General features: G+C 42.1%; 1 protein-coding gene across 1 annotated transcript in view; it reads right to left on the bottom strand.

Moving 5' to 3' along the window:
- Window positions 1-12,738: 12,738 nt before the first annotated feature.
- LOC137073664 (adhesion G protein-coupled receptor E5-like) overlaps window positions 12,739-20,194 on the bottom strand; it is a 33,651-nt gene continuing 26,195 nt past the window's right edge. Inside the window, exons 14-22 of the mRNA XM_067442371.1 lie at window positions 20,010-20,126; window positions 19,686-19,906; window positions 19,253-19,423; window positions 18,965-19,159; window positions 18,652-18,869; window positions 18,412-18,564; window positions 16,384-16,555; window positions 16,114-16,209; window positions 12,739-13,742 (exon numbers count right to left, since the gene is read on the bottom strand). Coding sequence (XP_067298472.1) covers window positions 13,698-13,742; window positions 16,114-16,209; window positions 16,384-16,555; window positions 18,412-18,564; window positions 18,652-18,869; window positions 18,965-19,159; window positions 19,253-19,423; window positions 19,686-19,906; window positions 20,010-20,126 — 1,388 coding nt within the window. The 3' untranslated portion in view covers window positions 12,739-13,697. The remainder of the gene's footprint in view (window positions 13,743-16,113; window positions 16,210-16,383; window positions 16,556-18,411; window positions 18,565-18,651; window positions 18,870-18,964; window positions 19,160-19,252; window positions 19,424-19,685; window positions 19,907-20,009; window positions 20,127-20,194) is intronic.

The raw sequence follows: 20,194 nt of genomic DNA, 5'->3' as shown, positions 1-20,194 counted from the left end.
GGAGAAAGATTGTGCCACTAACATTTGTGAGAAGAGTTTCAGTAAACATAATACTTTACAAAAGCACCAGAGGATTTATACAGGAGAAAGGCCATACAAGTTTTCTCGGTGTGACAAGACATTTGCTCGATCAGACGTCCTGAAGACTCATGAGCGAGTTCATACGGGAGAGAAACCTTACCATTGCTCCATCTGTGACGAGAGATTCGCTTATTTAGGCAGTTTTCAGACCCACCAGAAGAAAGACACTAAAGAACAAACTGCTCCAGAATCATCATAGTGTCTTTTCATCAGTAAACCTGGATAAAAGACTCATTGAGCTCATCCTGAAACTGTACATTGAGCTCTTTCTGCCAGTAGGGGGCAGTGTCACATTGAGCTTTTATGTGGTTTGGGAGAGATTGATAGAACTGAATAATGTGGATGTACAGTACAGACCAAAAGTTTGGACACATTACTACCTGTAATGTTTTTTAAAGAAGTTTCTTCTGCTCATCAAGCCTGCGTTTTTTTTTAATCAAAAATACAGAATTTTTGTTTAATATTGTGATATATTATTACAATTTAAAAGATTTGGTTTTCAATTTATTATATTTTAAATGCTGATTTATTTGTGTGCTCAGAGCTGAATGTTCAGGATGGTTCCTCCAGTCTTCAGTGATCATGATCCTTCAGAAATCATTCTCAGATGAGGATTCATTAGGAGTGTTGGAGACAGGTCTGCTGACGTATATATTTGAGGAATAAAAGGCTCAAAAGAACTGCATTTACTCAAAATAAAAACATATTTTCAAATAATATAAATCTACTTTACTTTCAACTTTTATCGATTTAACACATCCTTGCTGAATAAAATTATTGATTTATTTTTAAAAAACAAAGAAAAAAAATGACTGACCCCAAATGACTGACCAGTAGAGTATATTGCTGTTACAAAAGATTTCTATTTTTAAAACATTTGCTTCTTTTTTTTACTTTACTTTTATTTTATTTTTTATTTGTTTATTCATCAACGTATTATAAAAAAGTATCACAGGTTATGAGCATATATTAGTCAGCAGAACGGTCTCCAACACTCGTAATGAATCCTCATCTGAGAATGATTTCTGAAGGATCATGATCACTGAAGACTGGAGGAACCATCCTGAACATTCAGCTCTGATCACACAAATAAATCAGCATTTAAAGGAGAATACATTGAAAACCAATTATTTTAAATTGTCATAATATATCACAATATTATTTTTTTTCTGTATTTTTGATCAAATAAATGCAGGCTTGATGAGCAGAAGAAACTTCTTTCAAAATCATTACAAATAGTAATGTGTCCAAACGTTTGGCCTGTACCGTATATTAAACAGAGCAGAACATGTATATTAAACTTAATAGCTTGAACTTAACCTATTAAAGCACCTCAAAATAAAATGGTATTCATGGCTTTCTTTTCACACAATATTACTAATTTTCCATCTTATTCTCCCCAGAGCATTTGTGTCACCATGTAAGAAAAAATAGTTACCCTAATGGAAAGAATCCTCTTGATTGGAAAAACTTTCTTCTTCTTTTTTTTTTTTTTTTTTTTTTTTTGGTGGCAGATAATTTACTGTACATTAGAAAATCAGTGTGTGATATGTTTATATGTTTAGGGGATATTTACCATATTGGTCTCATGTCATGTAACACAAAACTCAGCCACAGCTTTTTTTTTTAGCAGTAATATTAACTGAAAAACATGGCAGGTCAGGACAAGTCAAGAACTGACCATTATTTACCTCAGTTCATGTTACAGAGCTGAACTGATTCAGGCGTGAATACTGTTAGGAAATCAAGTGATGGTTAAGTAAACGTGAAAAATCAAGTAGAAAAAAAAGCTGAAACTTGAATTCATTCTTTGAACAATTTTACTATTACCATAGAAAGACCATACATTTGGTTTTCTAGCTAACGGGGTTGGCGGCAATGTCACGATCATCTACAATATATCGCGCCACAGGAACTCAATGGGTGCGTCTCAATGAGCTCCCAAGTTTAGTTGTCAGGGCACTGATCAGGGAGTCAGCCCATTGACTTATGTCCTGATCAGTGCCCTGACTAGTGAACTAGGGAGCTGATTGAGACGCTGAGAATCTCATTTTTCGTTGATAAAAAGTCGAAGAGACCTTGCTGTATATGGTTTCTAGCGTTTGTTACGGGAACCTGTAGGAGGCGCTGTGACGCTGTTCACTCCGCCGGTAACCACTGAAGAAAGAGCGAATCTGGCGCTCTGGTACGCCTCTGAGGTGTTTAACTGTGACATGTGATTGTTGATTTACTGTCTTTAGTGTTTTAATGTGCTTAAATGAAGCTTTTCCTCACTGTTTATCCTTAAAAACCAAAACAACCATGGTTCAACAACAGAAACCATAGTTAACTTATAAGTAATAATACAACACATTAGTTGTTTACTACAGCAAACTTCCCTTATGAAAATTTACTACATGGTTATACACAATGGTAACCACAAATTGGTTATTTTTTAAGTGGTGTTAACCATGGTACTCATAGTAAAACAGTTACTATAGAAACATTATATAATTGTCAATGCTGGGCACTTTTAGAAGATGTATCACAATATGAAATCTGAGTTTCTTCATTCCAGCAGACCATTAAGTGTGAAATATATATTGGATACTCAATAATAAATTGTCAATGAGTGAGTTCATACAGGAGAGAAACCTTACCGCTGCTCCATCTGCGGCGAGAGATTCGCTTATTTAGGCAGTTTTCAGACCCACCAGAAGAAACACACTGAAGAAATAATTGCCTTGAAATCTTTATAGTGTTTTTCATCCTGAAGCTTGCTGTATATCAGGGCTATTCAAATCTTACCCTGGAGGGTCAATGCGGTGCAGAGTTTAGCTCCAACCCTGATCAAACTCACCCGCCTGTGATTTTCTAATGATCCTGAAGACATTGTTTAGCACGTTGAGGTGTGTGTGATTAGGGTTGGAGCTAAACTCTGCACCGCATTGGCCCTCCAGGGCAAGATGTGAATATCCCTGCTGTATATTGCAGTAGTATATTCCTGCACAACCGGAGGCTGCAGTTTCAGGACCGCAATTCTAGGACCCTCGTTTTTTGTGACAGCGCCACCTACAGAACTGGATGATATAGCGGTGTGCTCCAGTTTCAGGACCTCAGTTCTACAACCCAGGTGGTTTAGTTAGTAGCCATAGTATCAAGATATTTCATCTCAGGAGTATATTTGATGTGATTTTTTTTAATTCAACATGCATCAGAGGTTAATTACAAAGTGTGTAATACCTGCTTTGATGCACAATTTAAAATTTAAACAAATTAATTTACACAAAATATAAATGAACAATGTATATCAATCTTTTAAAAAAAAGTTGAGTTCCTTAAATCTTAATTCCTTGAATTATACTCTATATTGATTAACCTCCTTAAGTTTAACTAATTAGTTAATTATCAGGTAAAATAAAGATGGAATCAGTATATGCAGTCACTAAATTACAGTCAGATATTTTAAAGGTTGTAGAGAGGCAAGACAAGACTCAAGAATGATTGAAGAATATATATTTATGTCATTTTTGCAATAACAACAGCACCAAAAAGACCCCTTTTTTCATCAGTTGCTGCACAGACGGAGTGGATATATCCGATTTAACACTTGTGCACTGTTGGAGTTGTAGAGAGAGAAAGCCAAACAGAATATTTGTTACTGATGTCCATTTCCAAACTCCAAATTTGTAAGTATATAAGAGCAATATCCACCAATTGAGACCATGGTACTTTACAGTTGAAGCTGCATATAGCATAAGGCAACTACTGTAAACATTTCCTATATACCTTACTTAGCTAAATGGATGATGACTGACATTATACTAATCTGGTGAACATGGTAATTTTGATAAATGAGCCATGACACAAAATGAACTGTAGATAAATTGTAACTGAAAAATTAATAAAAAACTGCACAAGTTATAAAAACCAGCAAGTGTTACAGAGATGAATACAAATATATATTGATATAATACCCTTCTATTTTGAAGCACTCCATTAGAAGAAGACACCACCACTTTCTAATGAAAGGCATGTCCAGCTGAAAGATGTGACATTGACAGATACTATATTAGCATATACTTGGCAAAAACAAAAAAACAAAAACAGAAACAACAACAACAACAGCAACAACTACAAAAAAACACTGAGACTTTATCCCGCAGTCATTTCCACAGTTATGGCGTGGCAATCCCTAAAAGGAAAAAAAAAAAGGTAACATACATGTCAAAAGCCATTGCCATCTCAGTTACATTATGAAATATACATGATATGCAGAATGGAATATAATAATATTTGTTTGGAGTAGCTAAATATGCATTTATTAATCACTGCAATATTATGCCCAGTCTTTTCAGTCCAGCTCCAAGGATAACAAAAAAACATTTGTGCAAGATTCATACAAAAAAATTATTTAAAAAAAAAAAATAAAGGATTCATTTTAATCCTTCACAGCAAAAATATATCAGTACAAGAACGTAGCCAAAGTATAAATGGCTGAACTTGACAAACATTATGCATCATAGACAGGCTAATATTGTAGTGCAACCAGGCAGTCAGCGCAGTTATAATATTTTATTCTTAACTATGGTAAAATAATGAGTATTCAGAAAGTTTGCCCACTAATACAGTAAGCTACAGGTAATCGTACACACCCTTACACCAACATGCTTTTGTCATCTTTTTAAGTTTAATTAATGTGCTGGCAGCTGGCTAGATGTATTATAGTCATTAAAAATCAAAAAGGATGTAATAAATCTCAGCCACACCACGATCAAGAACATCAAAGTAGCCTAGATAATAAAACTAGCACACAAATTCTTAATTCGTCTGCATTAATTATTAATTCATAGTTAGCAGCTCTCACTTTGCCTATTTTGTTTCATTTAAAGGTTATAAAATAAAACTTGATTGAATATCGGTACTCACAGTCTGATAGGTGTCCATCGTCCATCTTAAATTAGTGTTTTGGTGATTCGGTGATAGGTGGTGCTGTCACAAAAAACTAGGGTCCTAGAACTGCGGTCTTAGAACTAGGGTCCTGAAACTGCAGCCTCCGGTTGTGCAGGAATACCCTGCTGTATATTGAGCTCTTTATGCCAGTAGGCGGCAGTGTCCATTAATCATGGATGAAGTCAGTGCTGTAATTACAGAGCAGAACAATGATAGGTTGGCAACTAGTTCTATTAAAAGTAATATAGTATTTCATGATGTTGTTAAAAGTTTGACTTTGTTAAACGTTTGATGTTGTTAAACTTGTTTATATTCTTAAGTATGGACAAAAGAGAAAAGAGCGAAACATGTACATATGATCTCCTCCCTGAGCATTTTTGCCAATAGTATGTAAGGTAAGATATTTACTGGATAGAAATAATTCCTCTGGATGGAAAGACTGGTGTGTTTTTTGTTGTTGTGGCAATTACAAACTTCATTTTAATGTTCAGAGTGTCTGATATAGTTTTAAAGTTTATATTAATGTTGTTATTGATGTCATTGGAACACACAAAACTCAGCCATAGCCTTATTTTAGCAGTAATATTTATTGGACAACCATGAAAGTATATGAGGACAGGACATTTTTCTCAGTTTACGCTACACAGTTTAACTAATTCGGACACAGAAATGCAATAAAACAGACTGATGTCATGAAATGGCGTATGTATGACACGCCATTCGTTTGACATTTTGGCGTGCTATCAAGACGCATAATCACTTTTTAGCGTGTTTATCAACGCAGTTTCATTCTACCCCTCTACACTGCCCCTACCCCTAAACCTACCCATCACACACACACACACACACACACACACACACACACACACAGCCCCTAAACCTACCCATCACACACACACACAGACACAGCCCCTAAACCTACCCATCACACAGCGCCTAAACCTACCCATCACACACACAGCGCCTAAACCTACCCATCACACACACACACACACACACAGCCCCTAAACCTACCCATCACACACACACACACAGCCCCTAAACCTACCCATCACACACACACAGACACACACACAGCCCCTAAACCTACCCATCACACACACACACACACACACAGCCCCTAAACCTACCCATCACACACACACACAGACACAGCCCCTAAACCTACCCATCACACACACACACACACACACACACACACACACACACACACAGCGCCTAAACCTACCCATCACACACACACACACACACACACACACACACACACACACAGACACAGCCCCTAAACCTACCCATCACACACACACACACACACACACAGCGCCTAAACCTACCCATCACACACACACACAGACACACACACAGCCCCTAAACCTACCCATCACACACACACACACACACACAGCCCCTAAACCTACCCATCACACACACACACAGACACAGCCCCTAAACCTACCCATCACACACACACACACACACACACACACACACACACACACACACACACACACACACACACACACACACAGCGCCTAAACCTACCCATCACACACACACACAGCCCCTAAACCTACCCATCACACACACACACACAGACACACACACACAGCCCCTAAACCTACCCATCACACACACACACAGCCCCTAAACCTACCCATCACACACACACACACACAGCCCCTAAACCTACCCATCACACACACACACACACACACACACACAGACACTGCCCCTAAACCTACCCATCACACACACACACACAGCCCCTAAACCTACCCATCACACACACACAGCCCCTAAACCTACCCATCACACACACACACACACAGACACAGCCCCTAAACCTACCCATCACACACACACAGCCCCTAAACCTACCCATCACACACACACACACACAGACACAGCCCCTAAACCTACCCATCACACACACACTAGCCCTAAACCTACCCATCACACACACACACACACACACACACACAGCCCCTAAACCTACCCATCACACACACACACACACACACACACACACACAGCCCCTAAACCTACCCATCACACACACACAGCGCCTAAACCTACCCATCACACACACACAGCGCCTAAACCTACCCATCACACACACACACAGCGCCTAAACCTACCCATCACACACACACAGCGCCTAAACCTACCCATCACACACACACACAGCGCCTAAACCTACCCATCACACACACACAGCGCCTAAACCTACCCATCACACACACACAGCACCTAAACCTACCCATCACACACACACAGCGCCTAAACCTACCCATCACACACACACTGCCCCTAAACCTACCCATCACACACACACACAGCACCTAAACCTACCCATCACACACACACAGCACCTAAACCTACCCATCACACACACACAGCACCTAAACCTACCCATCACATACACACACAGCGCCTAAACCTACCCATCACACACACACTGCCCCTAAACCTACCCATCACACACACACACAGCACCTAAACCTACCCATCACACACACACAGCGCCTAAACCTACCCATCACACACACACAGCACCTAAACCTACCCATCACATACACACACAGCGCCTAAACCTACCCATCACACACACACACAGCGCCTAAACCTACCCATCACACACAGCGCCTAAACCTACCCATCACACACACACAGCGCCTAAACCTACCAATCACACACACACAGCGCCTAAACCTACCCATCACACACACACACAGCGCCTAAACCTACCAATCACACACACACACAGCGCCTAAACCTACCCATCACATACACACACAGCGCCTAAACCTACCCATCACACACACACACAGCGCCTAAACCTACCAATCACACACACACAGCGCCTAAACCTACCCATCACACACACACACAGCGCCTAAACCTACCAATCACACACACACACAGCGCCTAAACCTACCCATCACACACACACAGCACCTAAACCTACCCATCACACACACACACACACACACACACACACACACACACACACACACACACACACACACACACACACACACACACACACACACACACACACACACACACAGCGCCTAAACCTACCCATCACACACACACACAGCCCCTAAACCTACCCATCACACACACACACACAGACACACACACACAGCCCCTAAACCTACCCATCACACACACACACAGCCCCTAAACCTACCCATCACACACACACACACACAGCCCCTAAACCTACCCATCACACACACACACACACACACACAGACACTGCCCCTAAACCTACCCATCACACACACACACACACAGCGCCTAAACCTACCCATCACACACACACACAGCGCCTAAACCTACCCATCACACACACACAGCACCTAAACCTACCCATCACACACACACACAGCGCCTAAACCTACCCATCACACACACACACACACACACACACAGCGCCTAAACCTACCCATCACTCACACACACACACAGCGCCTAAACCTACCCATCACACACACACAGCACCTAAACCTACCCATCACACACACACAGCACCTAAACCTGCCCATCACACACACACACAGCGCCTAAACCTACCCATCACACACAGCGCCTAAACCTACCCATCACACACACACAGCACCTAAACCTACCCATCACACACACACACAGCGCCTAAACCTACCCATCACACACACACAGCACCTAAACCTACCCATCACACACACACACAGCGCCTAAACCTACCCATCACACACACACACAGCGCCTAAACCTACCCATCACACACACACACAGCGCCTAAACCTACCCATCACACACACACACAGCGCCTAAACCTACCAATCACACACACACACACACAGCGCCTAAACCTACCCATCACACACACACACAGCGCCTAAACCTACCAATCACACACACACACAGCGCCTAAACCTACCCATCACACACACACACACACACAGCGCCTAAACCTACCCATCACACACACACACAGCGCCTAAACCTACCCATCACACACACACAGCGCCTAAACCTACCCATCAGTCACACACACACACACACACACAGCGCCTAAACCTACCCATCAGTCACACACACACACACACACACAGCGCCTAAACCTACCCATCACTCACACACACACACACACACAGCGCCTAAACCTACCTATCACAAGAAACATTCTGCATTTTTACATTTTCAAAAAAAATAATTTAGTATGTTTATAAATCCATTTACCTTGTGGGCGCGTACACACACACACACACACACACACACACACACTCAGACACATTTTGAACGTGTAACTCAAACTCTTCCCTAAACCTACCCATTTGTGTATTATAAAAAAACAGGATATAACAGGCAGATACGACTGCAGGCACAATTTATTCAGAAAGTACAAAAACTCCAAGGGTTCCGAGGCCAAACGATTGATCTGTGAAAAACCAAATCTTCATCTCCATAAAGCTTTTCAGCAGATGGAAGCATGAAGTGCTCCAAAATCTCCTGATAGCGAGCTGCCTTGACCCTGCCCTTGATAAAACACAGTGGACCAACACCAGCAGCTGACATGGCACCCCAGACCATCACTGACTGTGGGGACTTGACACTGGACTTCAGGCATTTGGGCATTTCCTTCTCCCCAGTCTTCCTCCAGACTCTGGCACCTTGATTTCCCAATGACATGCAAAATTTGCTTTCATCCGAAAAAAGTACTTTGGACCACTGAGCAACAGTCCAGTGCTGCTTCTCTGTAGCCCAAAAGTGTCTTGACCTGGGGAATGCGGCGCCTGTAGCCCATTTCCTGCTCACGCCTGTGCACGGCGGCTCTGGATGTTTCTACTCCAGACTCAGTCCACTGCTTCCGCAGGTCCCCCAAGGTCTGGAATCGGTCCTTCTCCACAATCTTCCTCAGGGTCCGCTCACCTCTTCTCGTTTTTTGCCACACTTTTTCCTTCCCACAGACTTCCCACTGAGGTGCCTTGATACAGCACTCTGGGAACAGCCTATTCGTTCAGAAATGTCTTTCTGTGTCTTCCCCTCTCGCTTGAGGGTGTCAATGATGGCCTTCTGGACAGCAGTCAGGTCGGCAGTCTTACCCATGATTGCGGTTTTGAGTAATGAACCAGGCTGGGAGTTTTTAAAAGCCTCAGGAATCTTTTGCAGGTGTTTAGAGTTCATTAGTTGATTCAGATGATTAGGTTAATAGCTCGTTTAGAGAACCGCTTCATGATATGCTAATTTTTTGAGATGGGAATTTTGGGTTTTCATGAGCTGTATGCCAAAATCATCAGTATTAAAACAATAAAAGACCTGAAATATTTCAGTTGGTGTGCAATGAATCTAAAATATATGAAAGTTTAATTTGTATCATTACATTATGGAAAATAATGAACTTTATCACAATATGCTAATTTTTTGAGAAGGACCTGTATGTGGTAATGTTAGGATTAAGTATGTGACTTTGGACCATAAAACCAGGGGTATATTTGTGGAAATAGCCAACAATACATTGGATGGGTCAATATGATACATTTTTGTTTTATGCCAAAAATCATTAGGATATTAGGATCATATTCCATGAAGATATTTTGTACATTTCCTACTGTAAATATATCAGAAATGTATTATTAGTAGTACAATGCATTGCTAAGGACTTCATATGGAAAACTTTAAAGGAGATTTTCTCTCTCTCTCTCTCTCTCTCTCTCTCTCTCTCTCTCTCTCTCTCTCTCTCTCTCTCTCTCTCTCTCTCTCTCTCTCTCTCTCTCTCTCTCTCTCTCTCTCTCTATATATATATATATATATTTGCACCTTTAGATTCCAGATTTTCAAATAGTTGTCTCTCTGCCAAATATTATCCTAACAGACCATAAATCAATGGAAAGATTATTTATTCAGCTTTCATATTATGTATGAATCTCATAATTTCAAAAAAAATTACCCTTATGACTGGGTATGTAAGAGACATGTCACTTTATCTCACTGCTAGGATCTGGAGCACTGAAAGGTGTGTGCTCTCTTTGAGAAAATATTTTAATCTGAACATTTCTTGCACCAAAAAATATTTTGTAAAACGTCAAAACTGTTACGACAATATATCAAAAGGAAAAAAAACTATCACGGATAACACAGTGGGTTGTTTAAAGGTCTTAAGTGGAAGATCTTCCCCCTATCCTGATTGGCTTAATCACTCAGTCTCCTCTCCACCAATCAGCTGGTGTGTGGTGAGCGTTCTGGCGCAATATGGCTGCCGTCGCATCATCCAAGTGGATGCTGCACATTGGTGGTGGTTGAGGAGATTCCCCCTTCTATATGTAAAGCGTTTTGAGTGCCTAGAAAAGCGCTATATAAATGTAATGAATTAAGATGGAAGGGATTCGCCGACCTCTGGGCATGCCACCGTCTGGTCCTCCGCCAGTTGAATGACTAGATCCAGTAACATCGGGCGGTGGCACTGGACCCACCGCTCCAGTACCACACCGTCCAGAGCCTGCTCGGTGTTGCTTCCCCCAGCCAACAGCCATTTGTGGCTCGCGTCCCAGAGCTGCTGAGCCATCACGAATGTTGCTCTGGGCTCAGGTCGACCGGCTGCATGGAGGCTCTTTTTAGATTGTCGAAGACCAGGAGGTTTTTACAGCTTGTTGCTGGGCTGTCACTTGCGCCTCTTCTAAAAGCAGTGGGATGAGGTGCACCAGCCAGTGGTCCCATTGCCACCCACATGCTTCCGCCGGTTTCTCAAAGAGATCGATCCAGGCCTCTGGATCGTTCTGTGGTCCCATCTTATTCAAATGCGGTTGAGTGGGTGTGGCCTGGTTCGGTGGTGGATCCCCTCCTGCGGAAACTTTCCAGTCCATCCAGCTCCAAAACAGCTCAGCCTTTCTGTTGTGCCTGGACAAGGGCGTGGAAACGACACTCCTGGTTGTCCCCCATGTGCAGTAGGGCCTGATCGGCCCCAGTGAGTGACTGGATGACATCCGCAAACAGTGAACTTGACGGGGATTGAATGATGGCGGCCGCCGCCCTTCTTCTTCCCCGAGTTTCGGCATCCATGTAATGCAGTTCAAGCTAAGGAAGGAAGTAGTCAGGGTCGGCTTTACTGAACCTTGTGGTTTTTATTGATCTTTGCACAGCTCCAAACTAAGTCACGTACACGGTGCTTTAAACGAACTCATTCTGCACTATGACCTACTTACCTACCGCTCATCTCCCGCTACAGACCTTGTTTGGGCTTCTTCAAGAAGATCAGATGCACCATTTTTTCATTGTTGGATGGATTTTATTTAATCAAGAAATAGCCATGGCTTTCCTTTCACAGACTGTTATTATATTCCAATTTCTTCAAGAGGATTTAAGTGACCATGTAAATAAAGATATTTACTGGGTAAAAATGAATGACACCTCAAGGTGTAAACGTGTGTGTGGGGGTTTTCTCTGGCAAGTACTTTAACTGTAATGTGCAAATCAGTGTATAATATAAAATCAATGGGATATTTTTTATATTGACTTTATGTGAACACAAAACTCAGCCACAGCTTCTTTTAGAGATTATTAATATTTACTTAAAAAATGGCAGTACCAAATTAGGGAATGAACTTGCCCCTGGTTTCCTTTAGATTGTTACAAATCCAAACCCATTCAGACACGGACATGTCACAATCGGAAATCAAGCATAATGGTGGATTGAGCATGACAAAATCAACTTACAAAAAATACAAAATATCCTTAGTGGAAAATGTAAAATAAAACATTATTTTTTAATGAAATATCATTACACATGAACAATAGATAGCTTACAAAAACTAAACATGTGTTGCACAAGCAAGAGGTTTAAAACCTTAGAGGCATTAGCTTGATCTTAAAATGGCGACACTAGCCCAAAGTACATTTTTTTGACGCAAACAATGATACTAATCTTGATGGTATGCACAAACACTGGCAGTCGATGCAGGTCATCGTTGTCCTTTTATCCAGCTGTTATTACCCATTAAAAAGTCTTTAGGAGCTGGGGGAATCTCCTAACACCCTCACAGAACTGCTCATCAACGCTAGCGTCTGTTTTTCTGCACCGCTTCTGTTTATTTCTCAAATGTGGAACAAGGTCCTGAGCCAGTGCTGCAACCAACTAATTCAAGGCACATGCATGTTCAAGGTTAAATCTGTATGGCCTTCATGATATTATAGTTTCGGGACTAGTATTTGATTTTGAAGAGGAGTCTTTGGTCTGTGCAACGCAGCATTGGCTCTGTTAGCTTCATGAATCTAAAGTACCTCACCTGTTTCCCACATAAATAACGGTCACATTTTCCAACAGCTTAAAGACGTAAAGTGGCGTGTAACGCAGATCACATAAACCTGCATCTGTGATTAATAATAGGTTAAGGCTTCAGAGGTGTTTTAGAGAAAATGACCTCTTCAAATAAGTTCACAAACAACTTTGCTTATACGAGCAAATGAAAGCTGCCTTTTGCATGTGACTCGAGACGTCTTCACTAAAGGCACGACATAGAACAGCTAAAGTGTTTCAAATCCGCCTCCAGTGTGATGAGCCCACAGCTGAAATATTCTTGCTTAACAGACAGAAAGAAAGCAGTCCAAGAGCTGTCCCATGTGCTCTGTGAGAAGGTACACTTCCAAGAGTCTTCATAGGTCAAACATGTAGAAAGATCCTCCAGGACATGGCGGGCGCTCTATATCTTTGACTCTCCTGTGGACTGATCGGTCCGTAGAGGTCGCTGTAAGGGTCAGAGGACACATTTAGAAGCAGAACTACAATCTAATAATGCACTGATATTACATCACACAACATACACTGATGAACTGCCATCTCTAGAGGGATTTTTCTAGCTGATGAACGAGTTCATGCATAATGAACGGCTTTTCTGAAGTAAATCTGACGATTGTTTTCAAGCGGTTTTATTGACGTTTTCCCGTGGTTGAAACACTGATTAAGCGATTATATGAAGCATACATTTTTTGGTAGGTTGTGTTGTATCTTTCAACATTCCTTCTGATGTTCATTCATGTTTATTTGGTGCTACAACCTGTAGTAAAAAGGAAGAGACGACCAGTTCATGAGCCACCAGTCACCACGCATTAAAGTGCGCAAAAACTACATTTATTGTTTGAATGTCGTGATGAAATTGAGAGAACTGGAAAGCTGAGATGTTCGTGCTACAGATAAACATTATGGGATGCACGATATATACCATATCAGTATCAGCCTATGTATGGTTATTAGGGGTTCAAGAGCGTAGCACTCAAACCCTATTGTAATTGTTAATTTTCCCATGATGCATAATTTTCCTATAAAACTGATCTGGCAGACCAAACCGTAAGTCGTAGAGACTTGAAACTTTGAGGGCTCGTAGGATTCACACCACCTATAAGCACCACGAAAGCTCGTCCCAATCGGTCTGACGAAGGCGCTACAGGGGCCAAAAGTATGAAACCGTTAGGCGTAGGCTCAGGTGTCTTATATCGCTGGCTCAAGATGGACAAAATGCATGCCTCAGATTTGCTCATCCTTCTGGTGAGTATTTTAGAGTATTTTGGATTCTTTTAAAAACCTACTTTTGCAAACTAATCAAAGTTGTTGTTTTTTTGTGCCTGATCTGAACCAAACCTATGCAGCCAGAGTCTCTGGAGTCTTATTGTCAATAGTTCACCGAAATTTCAGTTCATGGTGCCTAATGGCCGCCAAAACATTTGAACTGGGAGTTACTTTCACTAAAAAGGCTATAACTTGTGATACTAGTCAATATTTATCAAAGATATTTAACTTTGGCCTTTGTATAGCTGTAGCTGGGTCATTTAGAAAATAGGCGTGGCCAAGTCCACCCAAAATCATTCCAGAACGAAAACTCGAAACTTCCCGAAAGTAGGTGACAACATGCAACATCATATTAAACAAGCATGCAAACTTTTATGGAGGACCATAGGTAGAACTATAACTGTAAATCCAAATATTTCCTATGGTAAAAAAAAAGAAGGAAAATATGGTTTCAATGCAACATGTGCAGCGCAAGGCTGCTATATAAGCTACATAACGGTTATAATGATATTAAGATTATGTGTTTGAGACATGATATTAAAGGTCCCGTTCTTCGTGATTCCATCTTTCAAACTTTAGTTAGTGTGTAATGTTGCTGTTAGAGCATAAATAATACCTGTAAAATTATAAAGCTCAAAGTTCAATGCCAAGCGAGATATTTTATTTAACAGAAGTTCCCTTTCAAAGCCTACAGCGAGCGGCCGGTTTGGACTACACCGCTGCACTTCCTGCTGTGATGACGTCACTAGAACCGTTTGTTGACTAAAGCTCCGCCCACAAGATCACGCAAAATAGGGGGCGTGGTCTCGTTGCTCTCCCGCGTGGAGAAGAGCGCGCATTCAGCGCTTGCATCGCCCCGTTATGGTAAGAGGCGGGATCTTTCCGGGCAAAGTGCGCTAAGCTGCTTTCCAATCACAACACGGGAAGCGCTGGCCCAATCAGAACTCGTTACGTGTTTCTGAAGGAGGGACTTCATAGAACAAGGAAATCATCAGGCCGTTTTTAGGACAGAGGAAACAGCGCTGTACAGATCAGTCAATTGTGTGAAAAATACTGTGTTTTTTACACGTGAAACATGAACTCATGTTATATTGCACACTGTAAACATAATCAAAGCTTCGAAAACATGCGAAGAACGGGACCTTTAAGAATGTGTATTTGGGACAAACACCCTTTTTTAAATCTGACTCAAAAATTAAGACATTTGGATTTAGGTTTATCGGCCAATATATCAGTTATCGGATATAAGATTGATTGTGAGATTTAAGAATCTATATTAGTATTGATTAACAATGAGAAATCAATATTTTTAATCCGGCACTAGCATCCACACACCTGTTTTACGTCTTCCACATTGTGTGTGTGAAACAGACACTGACACAGACAGAACACGGTATCGGAGAAGTACTAATTAAACGTTACCGTTTCGGCCAATGATTTTGGATTATTATGTTTGATGACCTTACGGTGTCAGCAAAAACCCAAGAATGTTTTATCTTGACATTTTCATCACCTTTAATAATTTACCACATTCAACAATGATGCACATTTACCTGACTGTTGCTGGACTGATTGGTGCTGAACTCTGAATATTTCTTCTCCTTGAGTGAGCAGATCCTACTAAACAGCTTGCGATACTCTTCTCTGACCTGAAGGGGGTGACACAAAACACGTTATGGCCAGAACACTGATGGCCAGAATACAGTCAAACGCTTCATGCACGGAGTAAAAGTCAGTTTGATTAAAGGTTGATGAGATCCAGACCCTACTGTGTTTTTTTCTTTTTGTGCATGTGGTTTGTGTGTGTGTGTGTGTGTAAGTACCGGTTTGGACAGCAGGCAGTGCATGATGAAGATGAGCGCCCCCTGGAGGCTGTTGAGGATGGTGAAGATGTACAACATGACCTGAGTCCCGTTCTCCTGGAAGAGGAAGCAGCCGAAAACCCACATCCCTCCAAGAACACACAACTGAGCCACTGCGGTCACCGTGAAACCCCTGAAAGTCACCAGAGATGGATCAGAACTTGACCAAATCTTAAAGGGGACATATTATGCCTCGTTTCACAAGATGTAATATAAATGCCTGATGTCCACAGAATATGTGTGTTAAGTTTCAGCTCAATACACCCCAGATCATTTACCATAGCTTGTCAAATTTTTGTGTGTAAGAAAAAGAGGCGTTTTTGTGTGTCCCTTTAAATGCAAAAGAGCTGCTGCTCCCCGCCCCCTTCCAGAAGACTTTACACAAGCTTCAGATACTCCATCAACAGCAAAACAGGCCAACCTCACTCAGCCAAAATGTCAGAAATAAGCCGCTGTGGAGCAGCCATAAGTTTGAGCTGGAGTCGGACACAGATAACAGACTCAGGAAAACCTCCACACTTGTACACTGAACGCTTAGAGGATCATTTATGTAACATCTGTCACCCGACTATCCAATGCATAATAAATGTACGTTTATTAATTACTCAGACGGTGGGCGTTTTCAGGGTAAAACTAACGACACATGAAACTTGTGTGTTCGCTGGAAAATTAGTGATGTTCTTGGCACAGACATTGTAATACACAAGTGCCGATACAGCAAGTTATGCTGTAAGTTAACCATTATAGGCTGGTTGTTTACACACACTGTGGACACACATCTGTGTTCAAACACCTTATAAAAGTGAATTTTGCATAACAGGTCGACTTTAAAGTGATTGTCCACCCAGAAGTGACAATTTCTGTCACCATTTACTCACCCTCATGTTGTTCCAAACCCATAAAGGTACGTTCACACCAAACGCGAATAGAGCGTCTGGGGTGAATTATTTCCATGTTAAGTCAATCGAATGGCTCATTGACGCGCGTTAGATGCGTTTCGTGCGGCGCGATGGACGCGTTTCCGCCTCATTCGCGCGTCCAGTTCACGAGAATAGCGCAAATTTGAAGCGAATTGAGCGACTTGCGTGTTACGCAAGAGTGGTGCTTTTTGTGCATTCACACGTTTGAAGCACATTCGCGTCTACGCCCGAGTTGAAAACTTTGGCGTCAATCCGCGCCGCGTTAACCAATGAGGAGCCTGCTTGCTGCTGCCACGTGATGAGAAACCCTGCATATAATTAAAAAATACTGATATTTTGTCACTAAATGTAGTTTTAATGCTTTTCAGTTGATAATGTAGTTGTTTAAAGCTAAAATATGTGGTTTACCTATAAAGACAGAGCCTATTTAAAAAGAACACTCTTGCATTTTTGTCGTTGTGAGCTCCAGGCGATCTCCGGGCGATCAGCGCTCGTTAACCCCGGCGAGAGCAGCCTTTCCTCGGCCATTCCTTCTGGCGTTGGGCTCCGGCTCGGATGTAGAGGTTAAACATGACATATACTTCGTCTTGTGTACATCTATTGGCCGATCTTTGGTCCAATTAATCTATTGTTGCCTACCAAAACATTTTGACTGAGGGCAAAGTAAAGTTTCATAACTTTATATTTTATTTAAATATACATGCAGTGTAGATAATCCAGGTAGTGCGTTGGCTGATCCACATGTGTGGCTGTTAATGCTTAATATATTTCACCTGGAGCGCCTTTAACGCGCGTCTATTTCACTTCAAATGCTCGATTTCTATGTGCGTCCAATTAGCTGCGGACGCGCAAATAGATTCAAAATGTTCACGCGTCAAACTAGACGCGATTTTGACGCTCAATTCACTTTTGGTGTGAACGTAGCGTTAGAGTTTCAACTCTCATCTCATCTCATTATGAATGTTTTGAGCTTTGGGTGAATAGTCGTCTAGAGTCGTTTGGACCGACAAGGGTGAGTAAATGATGACACTTTGGGTGAATGGTCCCTTGAAGAAATAAACATACACACCTGAGGTTGCGGAGTTTGGAGAGGTCTGGGTTTAGGCTGGAGAACTTTTCGGCCAGTTTCCACACGGTGATGATGAAAACCAAGCTGTTGAGGACGACGATGATGCAGACGGGTGCGAAGAAGCTCCAAACAAATTCAAGAGAGAGCCAACAGCTGGAGCACAAACACATAAAATACCCATCAGCACAGCTGGAAAGCATTCGCTCACACGAACGCTACAAACACACAAACAGCGCTCACTGGATCTCGGTGCCGTATCCCTGCGGATAAGAGATGGCAGAGATGATGACGATGAGGAGAGGGACTCCGTATCCCACCGCATACATGTAGAGATGTTTTAATGTGGTGTTAAAAACCAGCACCACCATCCGGTAGAGCTGAACGCCCTCCAGCAACATCCAGCAGAACGCAGACAAGAAGAAGAGGTGAAGCAGCCCGGCCACGATCCCACACGCTACCTGAGACAAACCCAGAGAAGACACACGTAATTGCTTGTGATTCTCGACCTTTTAGACGTCAATGCTCCCATATACTGAAGATATAAGACACACACCCTGTTGTGAGTGCTGGAGATCCCGCAGAGGAAGACGAGGTCTGCGATGAAGAGGCAAACGCTCAGATGAAGATGAATGCTGTTTCGGGTTCCTTGGATTGAGCGGCAGAACCGGAACGTCAGGATACAGAGGAATAAACAGACCAAAGACAGAACTAAACCCACACGCGTGATCAACACCAGCTCAAACGAGTCCTGGAGGAGAGGAAGAGGAAAAAGTCATCATCATTTCATCTAAAATCTCTATTAGATATGTGAAATCTCTGATTTTCTGCTTCACAGATGTACCTTTATGGGATAAAGGGCCATGAGCACAGCGAAGCTACTGAGATGAGAGCAGGAACAGACTGTATGAGTGCTGTTAGACCACGCCCTCTTACAGCCACGCCCAGACCACGCCCCCTCAGCCTCACTCCAGTACACACAGGTGTAGGCCACACCCTTAGACTCCCCCCTCTCCTGAAGAAGTGAGAAGAGAATGATTGACGGTTCAGAAAAGGAAAAAAAGACATGAATGCCTGATTATCCACATGAGCAGCGGATGGGACGATGGTGTTCCTATTCATATAACTCTCAAACTGAAACAAAGACCATGATTATCAATTGGGTCTATTTAATCCTATTACATTTCTTAATCTACTGACTTAGAATAGTGAATGCAGTTCTTCACTAAAGGGAACCCTCTGTGTTTGTGAGTGAGCAGATATGTCGGCATCGTCACCTGCTCGTGTGTAAAGATGAGCGTCACCGGCTCAGACAGCTGTTTGGTTTCTGGATTACTGACGACGGCCGTCACCACCTTCGAGTTGAGCTGATAAGTGGCGTTTCTCTTGTTTGATCTCTCTCCGCTCTCCTGCTCATGAGATGTTCGGCTCATCTTGTGCAACAGATCGCTGGATGAGTTCAGATCTTTATAACTGACCAGCGCCAAAAACGCAAAACCTAAAGGACAACGACATTTACATCTGGTCATGAATGCGCTGATGCTTTCATCAGTACGTATATGTACATGTGTTTGCGTTTGTGTGTGTGTGTGTGTTTGTACCTGGATATGATTTCCCTACTACTGTTTCCCAGCTGGTGTTGAAGAAGGCGGAGTCTGTGCTCAGAGAGACACGCCCACTGGGCGGAGTCTGATTCCGTGCGACTGCAATCTCAGCGTCTGCGATTCACATGATCATACAGAACAAATGCTTTCAGTATCACTTTCACTTCATCAGTATTTCCAAT

This window comes from Pseudorasbora parva, chromosome 4, assembly GCF_024679245.1.
Source record: "Pseudorasbora parva isolate DD20220531a chromosome 4, ASM2467924v1, whole genome shotgun sequence".
Lineage (NCBI taxonomy): Eukaryota > Metazoa > Chordata > Actinopteri > Cypriniformes > Gobionidae > Pseudorasbora > Pseudorasbora parva.
Note: the sequence above shows the minus strand (reverse complement) of the source record. Positions and strands in the feature narration are given on the sequence as shown.